Source organism: Gymnoscopelus microlampas (assembly GCF_963454915.1).
Source record: "Gymnoscopelus microlampas genome assembly, chromosome: 13".
NCBI lineage: Eukaryota > Metazoa > Chordata > Actinopteri > Myctophiformes > Myctophidae > Gymnoscopelus > Gymnoscopelus microlampas.
The window spans coordinates 16941118-16957504 of NC_139950.1; the positions used below are offsets into that span (position 1 = coordinate 16941118).

The window sequence follows — 16387 nt, forward strand, 5'->3', positions numbered from 1 at the left end:
TACTTTCCACCGCTGTATTGAATGTCAGACCTGTCCTCTCCTGTCCTCTGTTTGGCCACAGCCTGCCACACTTGATCATGTGAAGTTCTGGTCAAATGTCTTATTGATTACGTTACGGGTCAATTAAGCCGTGAAAGGAGCTATTTTGATCCACACATGGAAAGACTGGATGACCCGAGGTCACTGAACAAGTTTGAAGATTCTCATGAATGAAGGAAATTAAAGATATGAATTACGTGACGATGTATGTAACCACCCATTAAGACCTGAGGCCCGTTCTACAAAATGACTTCTAAATCAGTAGTTCTCAAAAGTTTTTGTGACAAGGACCCCCCAAACTGGATTCATATTTGGCTGTGGACCCCCATCTGGAAATGTTTTGTGCCAGGGACCCATAGAAGAGAAGATTTGTGTTTTTTAAAAAAAATCAAAATTATTCAAAATTTTTCACACTTTTCAACTCTTTCAAGATTTTTTTTTAAATGTTTAAAAAATAGCAGGTACAAGCTTTGTATATCTGCTATTTTTGAATAGCCAACGCTAAAATAAAAAATGACACAGATGCTTTCCTGGTTTGAATGGAATAATATGACAATTATCTGTGTTTAAACTACTCTAAAATATTGAAATACAGTTTAAAATGCATCAAAAATAGCTACTGTATATAAATAACACAAAACAAAAAGACCACCACTTTTTCATAATGGATACATATAAATTGGCTACATAATTTAGTTTAGAAATCTGTAAGAATCTTATATTATTACTACTAGAATGGCACGCAAGTCAGGAACGTAAATCATAAATCGCGATGCATATTGGGAATGCACACACACACACACACACACACACACACACACACACACACACACACACACACACACACACACACACACACACACACACACACACACACACACACACACACAGGTTTCTGCCATTTATAGATAGATGTTGTTCACTGTGGTCCTTATGAATGCATGGATGTTATTTGTCCTTCTCCTTGTGAAGTGCCCAGAAGCAATCTGAATATTTCAAGACATTATGTATGCTGACCTTACATTGACTTCATTTATTGTTATGGCTACAGCTTGGCTCAGTGGCACGGGCCTCTCTCTAATGTATGTGTATAATTATGGTCCTATATCCCTGCAGTCAACAGAACTAAAGTAGTTTAGCACCGAGAACTGTGTGTTTAATGCATTTCTCCCTTTATATTAATTTCTATTAACCCATTCAATCCGGGAACGCATACTGTGTCATTTTAGTTGTTTTTTTTTAGCTCTAACCATTATTTTATACTTTGATATAGATTTGTGCAAATCTTTGAATATATGTATATTTTGAAAGCGAACATTTTTTAACTCAAATATTTGCTTTTGGGGATTCTACAAATGTCTTCTAAATCCTAACAGTTTTTCTTTTTCTTTTTTTGTTTTACTTATGTTGCTATGTATCAGTAGTTCTCGACATTTTTCATGTCAAGGACCACCCAAAATTATATGTATTTGGCCGTGGAAGATTTGTACACATTTTCACGATTTTTTTCAAAAATAGTAGATATACAAGCTCATGAGCTTGTAGATCTGCTATTTTTTTATAACCAAAGAAACCTTAAAATGACACAGATGCGTTCGGATTGAATGGGTTAAACCATCATCTTAGAAATAAGTGACTCAGACGTTTGCATCAACAACAAATTACTCATTGATATAGAATTCCTAGAAACCGTGGAGATATATATAGTCTCATATGTTAGATCTGTCTCAGCACACAAACCCAACCCATGGAGTGGAATAAACAGACGTCTAGTGACAGAACAATATAATAAAACAATAGATCAATATGGCTCTTAGACCGTCTAGACCCATATCGTCTATGTCGGGTGGAAACCTCATATGCCCGAAACTGTCACTTTTCAGGATTCAAGTTCAAAAGTATCAAAAGTAGCAGATCTACAAGCTCAAAGCGTTTCGAGCTTTTATATCAGCTACTTTTGATGCTTTTGTGTGATGCTGTAGTATGATCAAGTAGGGGGTTAATTTACGGGAAAAAAACACAAAAAGTTAGAATATGGAGATAAGAGGTTTCTGCCCGACAGCAACGATATACTTTAAAAGAAAGACTTGCAGCATCTCTCATGGACTGAAGTAAGTATGATTACCCAGCAGCAAGGAAGCAATCAGAGAACTTGGTTGTGAATCTAACCTCAGTTTGTACTGTATGTGCCTATAGGGGAAGACCGCATCAGGGCATTGGTGTAAAGTAACTAAGTACATTTACTCAAGTACGATACTGAAGTACAATTTTGAGGTATTTTTTTACTTTACTGGAGTATTTCCAATTTTCAGTAATTTTACTTCTACTGCACTACATCTCAGAGACAAATATACTTTTGCTCCACTATTATTTGAAAACTTTTGAAACTAGTCGCCATTTGAAACTAGTCGATCTACTGTACAAGCTCACGATGCGACCCATTGTGAGCTTGTAGATCTACTATTTTCAAAAGATTTGTATACAGTTTGTACATTTGAAAACTTGTGAAACGGGACATTCTGCATGATGAGTACTTTCTACTTTTGGTACCAATCTTGATACCAATACTTTGTACTTTTACTCACGTATAAATTCTGATACCTGAACTTTTACGTGAAACAGAGTATTTCTACACTGCAGTATTGATACTTTTACTTAAGAAAGAAAAATGGAGTACTTTTCCCAGCCCACTGCATCAGGGAGAATGTGGTGGCTGCACCAGAAGGACAGAATCTAACCCCAGTTTGTACTGTATGTGTGCCTTTAGGAGAAGACCGCATCAGGGAGAATGTGGTGGCTGCACCAGTAGGACATCATCTAACCCCAGTTTGTACTCTATGTGTGCCTTTAGGAGGAGACCGCATCAGGGAGAATGTGGTGGCTGCACCAGTAGGACATCATCTAACCCCAGTTTGTACTCTATGTGTGCCTTTAGGAGGAGACCGCATCAGGGAGAATGTGGTGGCTGCACCAGAAGGACATAATCTAACCTCAGTTTGTACTGTATGTGTGCCTATAGGAGAAGACCGCATCAGGGAGAATGTGGTGGCTGCACCAGAAGGACATAATCTAACCTCAGTTTGTACTGTATGTGTGCCTATAGGAGAAGACCGCATCAGGGAGAATGTGGTGGCTGCACCAGAAGGACAGACAGCCTCCAGTGGGACAGCGGTGGACTCCACCACCAACCATCGAAGGTGTCAGACGCACTGCTGCCTCAGAGTGAGCACCCTGCAGGTACAGTAGGATTGGCACAAGTATTACATACAAGCGCCTGATTGTGAGTTTTGTAAATAATCACAATTAATTAATTAATTCTTTATAGTGTTCCAGTTCCAATTTTGTCTGCTCATTTCTTTGTGTCATCACCTCCAATTTCATTTTAATCTGTATCCTGACTGAGTACTCTATCCTGATTGGATAAAATTGTCTTCTTTTACTGAACAAACACTCTATAGCGGGGTTCTTCAACAGGGGGTCCGGGACCCCTAGGGGGTCCTCAGAGTTGCTACAGGGGGTCCGCCAAATCTTTGTGTGATATGATTTTTTTTCCCCTTAACCACTTGAACCCTAGCATCCCTTTTCTGAGGAGAACTTTAGCCAAAAATAGCAGATCTACAAGCTCACAATGCCTCGCGCTGCGAGGTGTTGTGAGCTTGTAGATCGGCTATTTTTGGCAAAGAGGTATAGGTGTAGAGGGAAAAAAGAGACCTAGTAAACAACAAAAAAAAGTAATCTGAAACACAATTTTATACAATATAGAGGGGGTCCCTGCTTCATCTCTCTCTCAGCTAGGGGGTCCTTGGCCTGAAAACGTTGAAGACCCCTGCTCTATAGCAATGAGTACAATCAGAACACAGAACTATTTAACACTTATTTTAACCAAAGAAAACACTACCTTTAAATTATGAATCGCAATTATTTGTACGACAATGACTAAGCTGTCATGATGGTGACTGACAACCCTAATGTGTGTGTCGGTGCAGAAGGTCCTGAAGGAGTGTTCATTGTGACGTGTTCATGTACAGGTGCAGAAGGTCCTGTGGGGAGTGTTCATTGTGGTGTGTTCATGTACAGGTGCAGAAGGTCCTGTGGGCAGTGTTCATTGTGGTGTGTTCATGTACAGGTGCAGAAGGTCCTGTGGGCAGTGTTCATTGTGGTGTGTTCATGTACAGGTGCAGAAGGTCCTGAAGGAGTGTTCATTGTGGTGTGTTCATGTACAGGTGCAGAAGGTCCTGAAGGAGTGTTCATTGTGGTGTGTTCATGTACAGGTGCAGAAGGTCCTGTGGGGAGTGTTCATTGTGATGTGTTCATGTACAGGTGCAGAAGGTCCTGTGGGGAGTGTTCATTGTGGTGTGCGTGTGCTCGTCGTGGGCCGGTGCCACGCAGCTGGCCAAGCTGACCTTCAAGCGGTACGACGCGCCCTTCACCCTCACCTGGTTCGCCACCTCGTGGAACTGCCTCTTCTTCCCTCTCTACTACATTGGCCACGCGTTCAGGAACCCCGAGAGACAGACGCCCAGGCAGAGGTTTAGGTGAGAGGACATGCCCTACTTCATTGGTTCTCAAAGTGGGGTCCGGGGACCCCCAGGGGTACTTGAGGGGGTTCCAGAGGGTCCCCAGCTAAATGATGGATAGGAACCAAATGGACCCTTATGGGTCTGTAACTCTGAGAGTGTACAAATGGAACCGAATGGACCCTGACGGGTCCATTCGTTTCCATTTGTACACTCTCAGAGTTAAATTAACATTGATTTTACTATTTCAATTGGGGTCCCAGAGATAGAAATACCATTAAATGGGGGTCCGTAGCCTAATGCATGTCAAACTGGGGGTCCTTGAAATTAAAATGGTTGAGGATCACTGCTAGAGAGCCGTAAAAAGTCTTCTCTTATGGGGGTCCCTGGCTTATCTTTTCAAATGGGGGTCCGCGGGCTAATAAGTGTCAATTTGGGGGTCCTTGACATGAAAAAGTTTGAGAACCACTGCCCTACTTGACCATACTGTACGTCACACAAAGGTAGAGCTGCTTTTGCTATCTTTTTATTCAAATCCTGGAAAGGAACATATGAGGTTTCCGACCGACAGAGACGACATGCAAAATGCAAAATAATTGTGAGCAACTGTGCAGTGTTCCTATGTCTGCTTATTATAAGCAGACTTTGGGCTTGTTTTACTGTAAAAGTCGCTCGTAAATATTGGTAGTAATGGGTTTGTGTTTTTTTTGGGGCTTGTTTCTGAAGTGTAGTTGCTTATTTTGCGCTGGCTGTGTAATGTTGTTTAAGCCAGTGGTTCTCAAACATTTTCATGTCAAGGACCCCCAAATTAGCATGTATTTGTCTTCAGACCCCCATCTGATCCTAGTTTATGCCAGGGACGTAGCCTATAATCGCTTCTTTTGGGCTTGTTTTCATAGACCTGGTTGCTCGCAATACCTGGCAACACTGTCGCTGAGTCACAACATTGGCAGTAGAGCAGGGTTCGGTTGGCTTTGGGGGATAGGGCAGTGATGTAAAGTAACTAAGTACTCAAGTAAAATGTTGAGATAATTATACTTTACTTGAGTATTTCTCATTTTCAGCACTTTTACTTCTACTCCACTACATCTCAGAGGCAAATATTTTACTCCACTACAATTATTTGAAAACTTTAGTCACTAGGTTACTTTGTAGATTTTGATTATTATTACAAAACGTACATTAACCACTTTAGCCCTATATACAGTACATACAATGCGTCGCGATGTGACACATTGTGAGCTTGTAGATCTGCTATTTTCAAAAGATTTGTATACATCCTATAATACAATTGGCATAACTGCCCATGCGCGGAGTGCCACTGCCTGCAGTTTGTAGTGCCTGCAGTTTGTTTGTAATACAACGCAAAACTGCGCATGCGTGGACGTGCCTCTGCAGTTTAACATTTGTGGTCAAGAAAAACTAATCTATTAAGAAAGAAAAGACATGAGAACGAGTGACGAAGATAGTAGCATAGTAGCCATCTTGGTTAGTCACTAGCATCAATCGAATGTGGCAAGAAGGGGTGTGGAACCCTGTAAGAGTGCATGCCATTACCGTCACTACATTTCCATTACTTTTTCTGTGTTTATGTCATTTTGGGGCATAAGCATCACTCATCATCATCATCATCTGTTTAAAGTCTGCTTTCCAGGCCCTGCTGGGTTGGACTGGTTTCTCACTATGGCTTTCTTCCACCGGGAACGGTCCATGGCCATCTCGTGATCGATGCCGAGTGCTTTCATGTCAGCTAACACGTCGTCTGCCAGGTCTTCTTAGGCCGGCCTGTGGGTCTTGTCCCCTCCAAGTTAATCGACATTACTTTCTTCACCCAATCATTCTCTTCTTTCCTTACTACGTGTCTGTACCATCGCAGTCTGCCTCTCCTCACCACATCCACTAAGGCCTCCACTCCCGTCTTCTGGCTCAGCTCTGCACTGGTCTTTCTCTCCCCCAGTGACACACCGCACATCCATAAGCGGGCATGAGCGTCACTCGCGAGTAAAAAGTGTTTAATAGGATTTAGAGAAGTTGTCAAAAAAACACATTTATGTGGAACGGTTATTGCGAAAAATAGGTTCAGTGAACACTCAATATTCTACACTAGAACCTTCAGATTTATGCCTGTTGACTGGAGTCAATGACATCTCATTTTGTCATCTGCATTACAGTAGACAGGCGCACCTGTATACAATCACTTCTACATACAGAGTCGTTTACCTCGCCTCTTTCTCCACTTATGAATAGCCACTTCCTGTCTGTTGTTTGCTGGCTAACGCAGGCTTATCATTTAATTAAATTCAAAGGCCATTTATCAGGATATAGCAGGTAGTCTCAAGTTCGTAACAAAGTGCTGTGACCACGGTCTGGAAGTCTAGAGACCACAGCAGCACTTCCACTGTCGGATCCGTCCATGAATTATGAGCTCTCTGTCAGGGATCTTATCTCTGCTACTGTATGCTGCGTTCCTGTAGCACAGAGAGGGAGAGCAAGACAAATACATTGCATACTGGTAGTCAGAGTTACTGTTGGCCTTGCTCTTGATGCACCTCATGTCTTGGGACTGCATGCTATAAGCCGGAGTCCTCTGAGACTCCTCCTCTCCCTTCACTGTCTACAGGAATGCGCACGTGCTCGGAATCCCCAACACCCGCTTTCTGCTTTCAATCAAATTGCCCCTTGTGTGCGATGAGAAAAAAAGTGTTTCTTTCGCTGGACACGCCACGACAGGTGCTTGTAAATGGTTTTAAATCCAGTAAAGGTGGGCTCACACTACAAGATGATCTGGGATATTTGAGGTCGGGGAAATAAGCCCCTCCCGACAATCGGGGGACGTTCCGTTACCAAGCCTAGCTCGGGAGCAGATATCGGGCAAGATCATATCCTCTAGTGTAACAGGGTTCAAAGATCCAATCTTAAATGATCCTGTAATCTGAGTGCAGCTTAAAGGATATAGTTCACGCCCAAAATGACTTTTTTCCCCCCAATTTAGACTTGAACTCCTGTATATTATTTGTTTTTTGTCGCATTAGTAAGCCAATAATTTGATGACCGGCAAAAACCCAAAAAATCCATGAATTCAAGTCTCCATGGGGTGACTAATCGATAGGAAAACATTTTTTTTGGGTGAACTATCCCTTTAAATTAATTTTAATACACAGGGCTCCTCAAAGGTTGTGTGAGCATGAACAAATTAAAATAGCCACTGTATTCTGACATTTTGACACTGCCTCTTGGCAGTTTCAGCATTGCTGATCCTTGTCAAATAAACATTGGTTACTTGTGACAGACAATAAGGTTGTCTTGAAGCTTAAATGACATGATGTGATGATCTTCATATAGACAATGTGACCAACAACATCATTGTTAAATGTGGTTCCAGATAGATCCCTGAGAGTCTGATGTTTGTCTCCCTCCATGATATCGCTTTCCCTCTTCACTGTCTCAAATTGTACTTGTTGTAGTATTGGACTACCCTGACAGGGATAGCTTTGAGAGAGAGTCTGACAGTCTGACAGTCGTCTTTATTGTCACATCACAGGTTTACAGGTGTAAAAGAAGTGGGTGAAATGATGTGTGTAGTTTCTGTGAGAAGGGAGAAGATAGAGAAGGAGAGAAAAGAAAACCACAGGATATGTACTGTAGTAGCAGGTATGTACATGATGTTTAGAACATGTTGTGTTGCCGCCATGAGGCAGATTAACCCATTAAAACCAGGAAAGCATCCATGTCATTTTAGATTTTAACCAATTTCACTATTATTTTATAGTTTGGCTATAAAAGCTCAAGCTCATAGCGAGCTTGTAGATTTTTTGAAAAATTGTGAACATTTGTGACAAATCTTTAAATATACAATGGGTAAAGTAAGTATTGAATGCATCAACTTTTTTTCCAGTAAATATATTTCCAAAGACACTATTCACATGACTTTTTTTTTTACCAGATATTGGTATTAACTCAAGAAATCTACACATGTAAAAACATTACAAAAGTAAAGTCCACAAATAATTGTATGTGGTATAAAGCGGAATAGCACAGGAAAAAAGCAGTATACTTAGGCAAGGAAAGGCAATGCACCATCTAATTTCAGTAAGTAATTACTATTTCTACCTCCTATCTGTGCAAAAAAAACATTAGCTGGGTTAGTGCAAATTGATGGGATATAAAAAGGTTGTTTTGTTACCAAGCAGCCACACAACAAACATCTCATGATGGATAAAAGCAAAGAGGTCTCTCAAGACATTCTCAACCGGATTGTTACTCAGCATCAGAATGGAGCTGGGTACAGACGTATTTCAAAGCATCTGAATATTCCAGTAAACACCGTTTGGGCCAATGGCACCATTGGGATCATTGGAAGAAGCATCACTTCACCATCAACAGGCCGCACACAGGAGGAGTTCCTGGCAAGATGTCTGACCAGGGAGTCAGAGGGATGGTCAGAAGTGTACTCAAAGAGCCAAGGAAAGGGCTCCAGAAATGATGAGGATGAGACGTGGCTGGACCTTCAAGCAGGACAACGATCCAAAGCACACAGCAAAGGAGACACTCAACTGGTTTCAGAGAAAGAAAGTCAAGGTGTTAGAATGGCCCAGTCAATCACCTGACTTAAATCCGATTGAACATTTGAGGAAAGAACTAAGAAAAGTTTCTTGAAGCTGTCATTACAAAAAAGGCTTCTTCACTAAGTATTAAAGGGGCTACACCATGAATTAAAAAAAAATATATTATCTATAAATATTGCCCCCTAATACGTTTTAAACAGGTTGTAAGCCTAAAAAACATCCAGATATTTTTTCTCACAATCTGACTGTCTGTCATTCCAAGCTTTTTCAGCTGCAATACCAAAACGTCCTATTGGGCAGGGGGGAGCTACTGAGCAATTCTGTCTGGCCATCATCAATGCAAAATCAGGGCAAGTGACATCACTTGCCCTGCCATTCTGAAATGGCCTGTTCAGACACGCCCATTCAGGAAATCCATGAAATGAGCATGAATGACTGAATGTTAAAAAAAAATATTTTTTGGGGTACAAGAGACACTGGGGAGCCCAAAAAATACTAAAAACCTAAAAAAAAATGAAATTCATGGTGTAGCCCCTTTAAATTAATTTCAGTTAGCGTGTTCAATACTTTTTTACGGCGTTATGGCACTTGATTAAACATAATTATCATTTATGGACTGTGATTTCTTTTCATGTGTGGATTACTTGAGTTAATGTCTGGTAGAAATATCCTATGAATTGTATCTTTGGAAATATATACTGAGAAAAAATATAACACGTTCAATACTTATACTTTAACTCAAATCTTTGCTTCTGGGGGTCCCTGGAACAAAATATTTGGAGATAGGGGTCGGCGGCCAAATACATATGACATAAAAGGCTTGACATAAAAAAGTTTGAGCACCACTGATATAGCAACATAAGTGTTTCAGCTGTTTTAGAAGACATTTTTAGAATCGGGTCCTCAGGTCTTAATGGGTTAAAAAGGTAGAGACGGACGGACGGACGGACTGACTGACTTACAGACAGAAGGACAGACAGAAGGACAGACAGATAGAGGGAGAGGATAAGGTTATATACAGGTTGTTGAGTGCCTGTGCAAGGCTGATACACTGTTGACTTTAAGATGATGTGCTGTCCGAGCAGAGCGCAGGGTGATACCTGTCATTTTTCACAGTCCATCTCGGGTACAAAGCCTGCTCTGCTTTCCTCAGCACATATGTCAATTTATCAAGACATGGGGCTTAGCAGAGATGGACGACTTCACATTATAGTACTCCTATGTCACAACACACACACACGCACACACACACACACACACACACACACACGCACATGCACAGACACACACATGCACGATAGCAGAAATTACACCCGCTGCAAGCGCAAGCTGTTATTGTTATCGATTTCTGGAGTATGGCCAGTTTCAGTGATGCAACCAAGATAGGCTTTGACCCGCCATTTATTTAGGTTTGTGACCTGTTTGTAAAGTGAGCTACGTTCAGCGTGTTTTAGTGCCTACTCAGCACCCTGGACCCACGTCTAAACAACTCTCATCATCCTCAGTGCACGGCAGGACAGTCTGGCTGGAGTTATGCCTGCTGTTGTTCTGCACTTATGATGACTCAGCATGTTGAAAAATATTCATGTAGACAGGCAACGTATTGGCTCTGTTGTGTTGCAGTGGTGTAAAGTTACTAAGTACATTTACTCAAGTACTGTACTTTTTGTGGTACTTTTACTTTACTGGAGTATTAGCAATTTTCAATAATTTTACTTTTACTCCACTACATCTCAGAGGCAAATATTGTACTTTTACTCCACTACAATTATTTTTGAAAACTTTAGTTACTTTGCAGATATGACTTATTATATTATAAAACATACATTAACCACTTCAGCCTTATTTTATACATAGGCTATTTGAAAATAGCCGATCTACAAGCTCACAACGCGTCGCATCGCGATGCGTCGTGAGCTTGTAGATCGGCTATTTTCAAACGTTTTAGTACTTTTACTTTTGGTACTTTAAGTACATTTTGATACCAATACTTCATCATACTACAGCGTCAAGCATCAAAAGTAGCAGATCCAGAAGCTTCGCGACGCGTTTCGAGCTTGTAGATCTCCTTTTTTTTTATTTGAATCCTGAAAAGCAACAGTTTTGGACATAATGAGGTTTCCACCCGACAGAGACGATGTCTAAAAGTTCACGTAGACAGGCAACGTATTGGCTTTGTTGTGTTGCGTGTATTCAGAACGAGAGTAGTAGGGCTACAACTAGCAACTATTTGTCGCTATTATTCTATCGATCACTTTTTCAATTCATCGATTTATCGAGGAGCGTGGTTTATGTTTTTGTTTGTTTTTAAAGTATGTCAACAAATCAACACAAACAAATTCTAATAGATCTTTTTTGTGGCATCTTCGTTAAGTGTATCATGTATGTATTCGTAAAGTGTAAAGCTATCACAATTTGTTTTAATTTAAATTCAGTTTGTCAAGTCATTCAAAAAGGATTTGTCATGACTATTTAGATAGATGCTAGTTATGTTATCTGCTTACACTGTTGTTTGCTTGACTCAGGTCCCAATACTCCGATGTTGCACTTTGGAAGGACCATGTAAATTGACTTGAACACATTGATTTAACACATATTACAACTGCTGACTGCTGCCTGTTTGTAACTTGCAATTAAATGTCTCCGTAGAGAGGAGCTCGAGTTGAAGAAACTATTCTGCTACCTGCAGTATTGAATGTGCTCCTGCCAATGTTAACTACTGATCGTCAAGCTGAATTTGTTATTCATTGACTCATTGTCATTCCTGGCTGCTGTAGCACAGATCTTGGCAATAGCCTTCATGATTCACAATGTTACCTGTTTAACCCTTTATCTTTCAGCTCTTATCTCCTTCTTACATGTTTATTTAATCATACTATGACTACTACAGTAGTACTACTACTAATAATAATAATAATAATACTAATACTAATAATAATAATGATAGTAATAATATCATCATCTACATTATTATATCATTACTATTATTACAAAAAAAACATTATCAATTATTACTTTGTGTCTTTCTGTACGTGTTGGGACCTTTGATCCCAATTAACGTAATATTTTTGCCCAATAAGCAAGGTTGTACAAAATAAACTAAAATAGATACATTGTACTATTAATTTTACCTTTAGCTACAGCAATATACAGTACAGGCATGTGTACAGTACTGTGTTTAATATCACTATGCAATACATTGCTACCTTGAAGATCAAGTTGTTGTTTATTTTCTATTAAAAGAAAACAGAGGCCGCACACTGGATCAAGTTCTAAAGGTATTTTTTATTACCACCTTGCTGCAAATAAAAATAATACATAAAATGTAAAAAAAATATGGAGCTGGATCCAGTTGGCGGACTCTATTTTATTTTAGTATTTATCTCAGCCCCACACCTGGCCTATTTAACTTTGGATGTGCTTTTTTAATCAGGCATTAAAAGCTCTTCCCCCTGTGCTTGTGTGTTGTGTGTTTTTGTGCGTAGAGAGTGTTGTCGGCTGTTCGGGGACGATGGCCTCACAGGGAAGGTGTTGGTCACCAGAGTGGCTCCCTTCGCCCTGCTGTGGATCCTCACCAACTACCTGTACCTCCAGGCCCTCAGGAAGATCCACAGCACCGACGCCTCGGCACTCTTCTGCTGCAACAAGGCCTTCGTGTTCCTGCTCTCCTGGATTGTACTGCGAGACCGCTTCATGGGGGTCAGGGTGAGTCAGTCTGTATGACTATAGTGGTTCTCAAACCTTTTCATTTTAAGGACCCCCCCACCCCACCCCCCTCATAACTGTGTACACATTTGTACGCTCCTGGAGTTACAGACCAGTAGGATCCATTTGGAGATGGAGTCTATGAAATTAATAATAATCTTATTTTGTGTAGCACTTTTCAAAACAAGTATAGTTTTACAAAAGGAGATTAACCACTTAACCTTTACTATTTTTTGCCATTTTTGAAAATAAAAATATTTTTTGAAAAATAAAGAAAATAGTAGGGAGAACACAAAGGGGTCCAATCTAACTAGAGGAAGGAACCAACACTCTAAAGTCAGAGGGGAAAATATCTAATTTTCTTCCTCTTCAGCCTGTGTAAGGTTTTTGTAAGTGCGCACGAAATGCGTTTGAATGTTTGCGTATGCAACCGGTGTCTGCATGTTTGTGTATGCAACCGGTGTATCAGTCAGTATGTCTGTTAATTTAGCTCCCCCTCTCACAGCCTGCTAGAGAGAGGTGGCATTTTTTCCCCTTATTTCTTCATTCATTCATTCCTTGGTTTTTCTTTCTCCTCTTTTCCCAGTATCAATGTCAGACTATGGTAGTCATGCAGTTCAAATAACTCATTGTCAGGGGTGGACAGTAACTACGTTGTCGGGCAGAAATCTCTCATCTCCGTATTCTAACTTTTTCGTTTTTTCGTAAATTAATGCCCTACAAAAGTAGCAGATGTACAAGCTCGAAACGCGACTGGAAACGTGGTGCGAAGCGACGCGTTTTGAGGTCGTGGATGTGCTACTTTTGCTGTTTTTGAATTTGAATGCTGAAAAGTAACAGTTTTGGACATGAGGTTTCTACCCGACACAGACAATATGTACTTTCATCATGTCAGTATCATGGTCAGTATCATGTAAGTATCATGGTCAGTATCATGGTCAGTATCATGGTCAGTATCATGTCAGTATCATGTCAGTATCATGGTCAGTATCATGTCAGTATCATGGTCAGTATCATGTCAGTATCATGGTCAGTATCATGTCAGTATCATGTCAGTATCATGTCAGTATCATGGTCAGTATCATGGTCAGTATCATGTCAGTATCATGTCAGTATCATGGTCAGTATCATGGTCAGTATCATGTCAGTATCATGTCAGTATCATGTCAGTATCATGTCAGTATCATGGTCAGTATCATGTCAGTATCATGTCAGTATCATGGTCAGTATCATGGTCAGTATCATGTCAGTATCATGTCAGTATCATGGTCAGTATCACATGTCAGTATCATGGGCAGTGTCATGTCAAACGCCTTGCATTTTTCAGTTCCAAATTATAAATGCAAAGTCTCTCTTCATAGTCATAGATGTCATAGATGTCCTAATAATGGAGATTTGTTTTACGGCACCTGCGTTCAGCTTTCCCACATTCTCTCTTTTCTGTCTTTACCAGCGTGTTATTTCTCCAAGGAGAGCTGTTCTTGAGACGACCTTCACCTTAGTGGGTGCAATTGCATCAATAACATTTGTAATTTTAGAATTGAAATGTTCTACAAGCTCGTTGACTGAGCCCTGAGGGGGGACGGGTGTGGAAGAGAAAGTCTGCATAAATTTGTCACTGGTGGCTTCAGTGATAAATCATTTTGTGATCATGTCTTTTTGAACATTTCTGCGCACAGAAATGTGACTTTAAATGAAAATACAGCAATGATCATATAGTGCACTCTCTCTGAATACAGAGCTTCCTTTTTGAGTCCTGGTTCTAGAGCAGAACCTATAACATATAATATAGGCTGCCTGTTATACTGCATGTTGGGTGTGTATGCTACAATGTGCAGGTGAGCAAATATGTCTGTGTTGAGTAACAGGGATGAGGTTGCAGGTCAGCCGAGTGGATTAGCGCCGCATTAGGGAGGTGACAGCAAGATAAACGAGACAGGATTTTGTTGTTGCTGCTTGGCCAGAACCCAGCGCTACCCTGCATGGCCTCTCACTGCAGTGCAGGCTGCCTGTCAGTCACAAACTGTACCATTCAGTGCTGTTTCTTTCACCGGGTCAGAGACCTTGCATGTGTCAGTGTTTTAGCCTGGGTCAGAGAGACCCCAACTCCAGATGTTTCAGCACAATGCAAGAGGAAATTAATCATGACTGAGGCAAACTCTTTGACCAATTTAATTGTGCAGCACTCATTCAAGCAGTGATTTTTAAAAAAAGATCCATCATACATATCTGTGGAAACATCCTATTCTACTTTCAAGGTAATTACACACACCTTCTATGACCTAGATGAGAATAAAGCAAGGCAAACCAGGCTCTATTTTTCTCACTTCACGCCTTTCTAATCCAAATATGAGTCATAATTCAGCTAAAAATAATTCTGTGCACACACTACACTACCTGTAACTTGTCTTGTTATTGTCTTAGAAGCATATCCTTGGTGTGATGAATGACACCTACAGGGGCCTGTGGCAGTACTTCACCACACCTAGCCAACATTGCATCGCTGTTTCACAAGGATGATAGGATTGGACTCCCCCCCACCACCACGCTCCCCTGCCTCATTATCATACGGGAACCTCATCCAAGATGCCCTGCATTGCTGCAGACATCAAAACACTGCACTCCTCATCACAGGAGAGAGAGAGAGAGAGAGAGAGAGAGATGGGGGATTACAATGTTCATCTTTTCTTCAAGGCTTTCAAGTGAGACGAGGCCATAGGAGAATGTACAGCATTAAGTTCTCAACAACGGGGCCTGGGGACCACGGGTCCAATTGGTTCCATTTGTGCACTCTCAGAGTTAAATCAACACTCAGGATTTTACCGTGTAGCCTGGGATCCCAGAGATGAGAAATTGTATCAAATTGAGGTTTGTCGCCTAATGCATATCAAACTGGGGGGTCCTTGAAATGACAAAAAGGTAGAGAATCGGCGGGGTACAGCCTGGGGGAGAGATGGGCTGAACGTGAGACAGAGAGTGAAAGGAAAGGAGGGTGAATCCATTGTGCAGATTGGGGAACAGATGAAGATGTGATGAAAGCAGTGGTCTGGGGGTAGATGTGTCAAATCCACCAAACTAAACCCATTCATCTTCTGCTCCTCTCTTTGCCTGGACCAAAACAATGACAAATAACACACACACGCACGCACGCACGCACGGACGCATGCATGCATGCAAACAAAAAAACAACAAATGGTCGTTCTTCTTCAGTTCTTTTGGATGATTGAGATGCTATGTAGATAACACCACTGCCGCAAGGGAAGGTACACACACCAGTGTTGCCATGTCCACTTATTATGAGCAACTTAAGGCTTTCTATTTTTATTTGGTTACACCATTTGACATTTTCATGCACATTCTGTAAATTTGTGAAATGAGTGCAAAGGTCTTTTCAAGTTACATGATCTTTCAATGACAAGCATTCCAGAAAATTGGCAAAACACGTTCAATTATGGTACATTTTGTTGATTGAAAAGAAAGCTTTAGACATCTTTTCCCGAGTATGTGGATGCCATGAAACAATTAGTTGAAAGGAAATGCACAAAAGCACAGAACATTTTC

At 40.8% G+C, this 16387-nt stretch overlaps 1 protein-coding gene across 1 annotated transcript in view; it reads left to right on the forward strand.

Moving 5' to 3' along the window:
• Positions 1-16387, forward strand: part of slc35f3b (solute carrier family 35 member F3b) — a 64330-nt gene that overhangs the window by 28016 nt on the left and 19927 nt on the right. The window contains exons 2-4 of the mRNA XM_084077268.1: positions 3143-3276; positions 4360-4574; positions 12607-12826. Of these exons, the coding sequence (XP_083933394.1) occupies positions 3143-3276; positions 4360-4574; positions 12607-12826 (569 nt within the window). The remainder of the gene's footprint in view (positions 1-3142; positions 3277-4359; positions 4575-12606; positions 12827-16387) is intronic.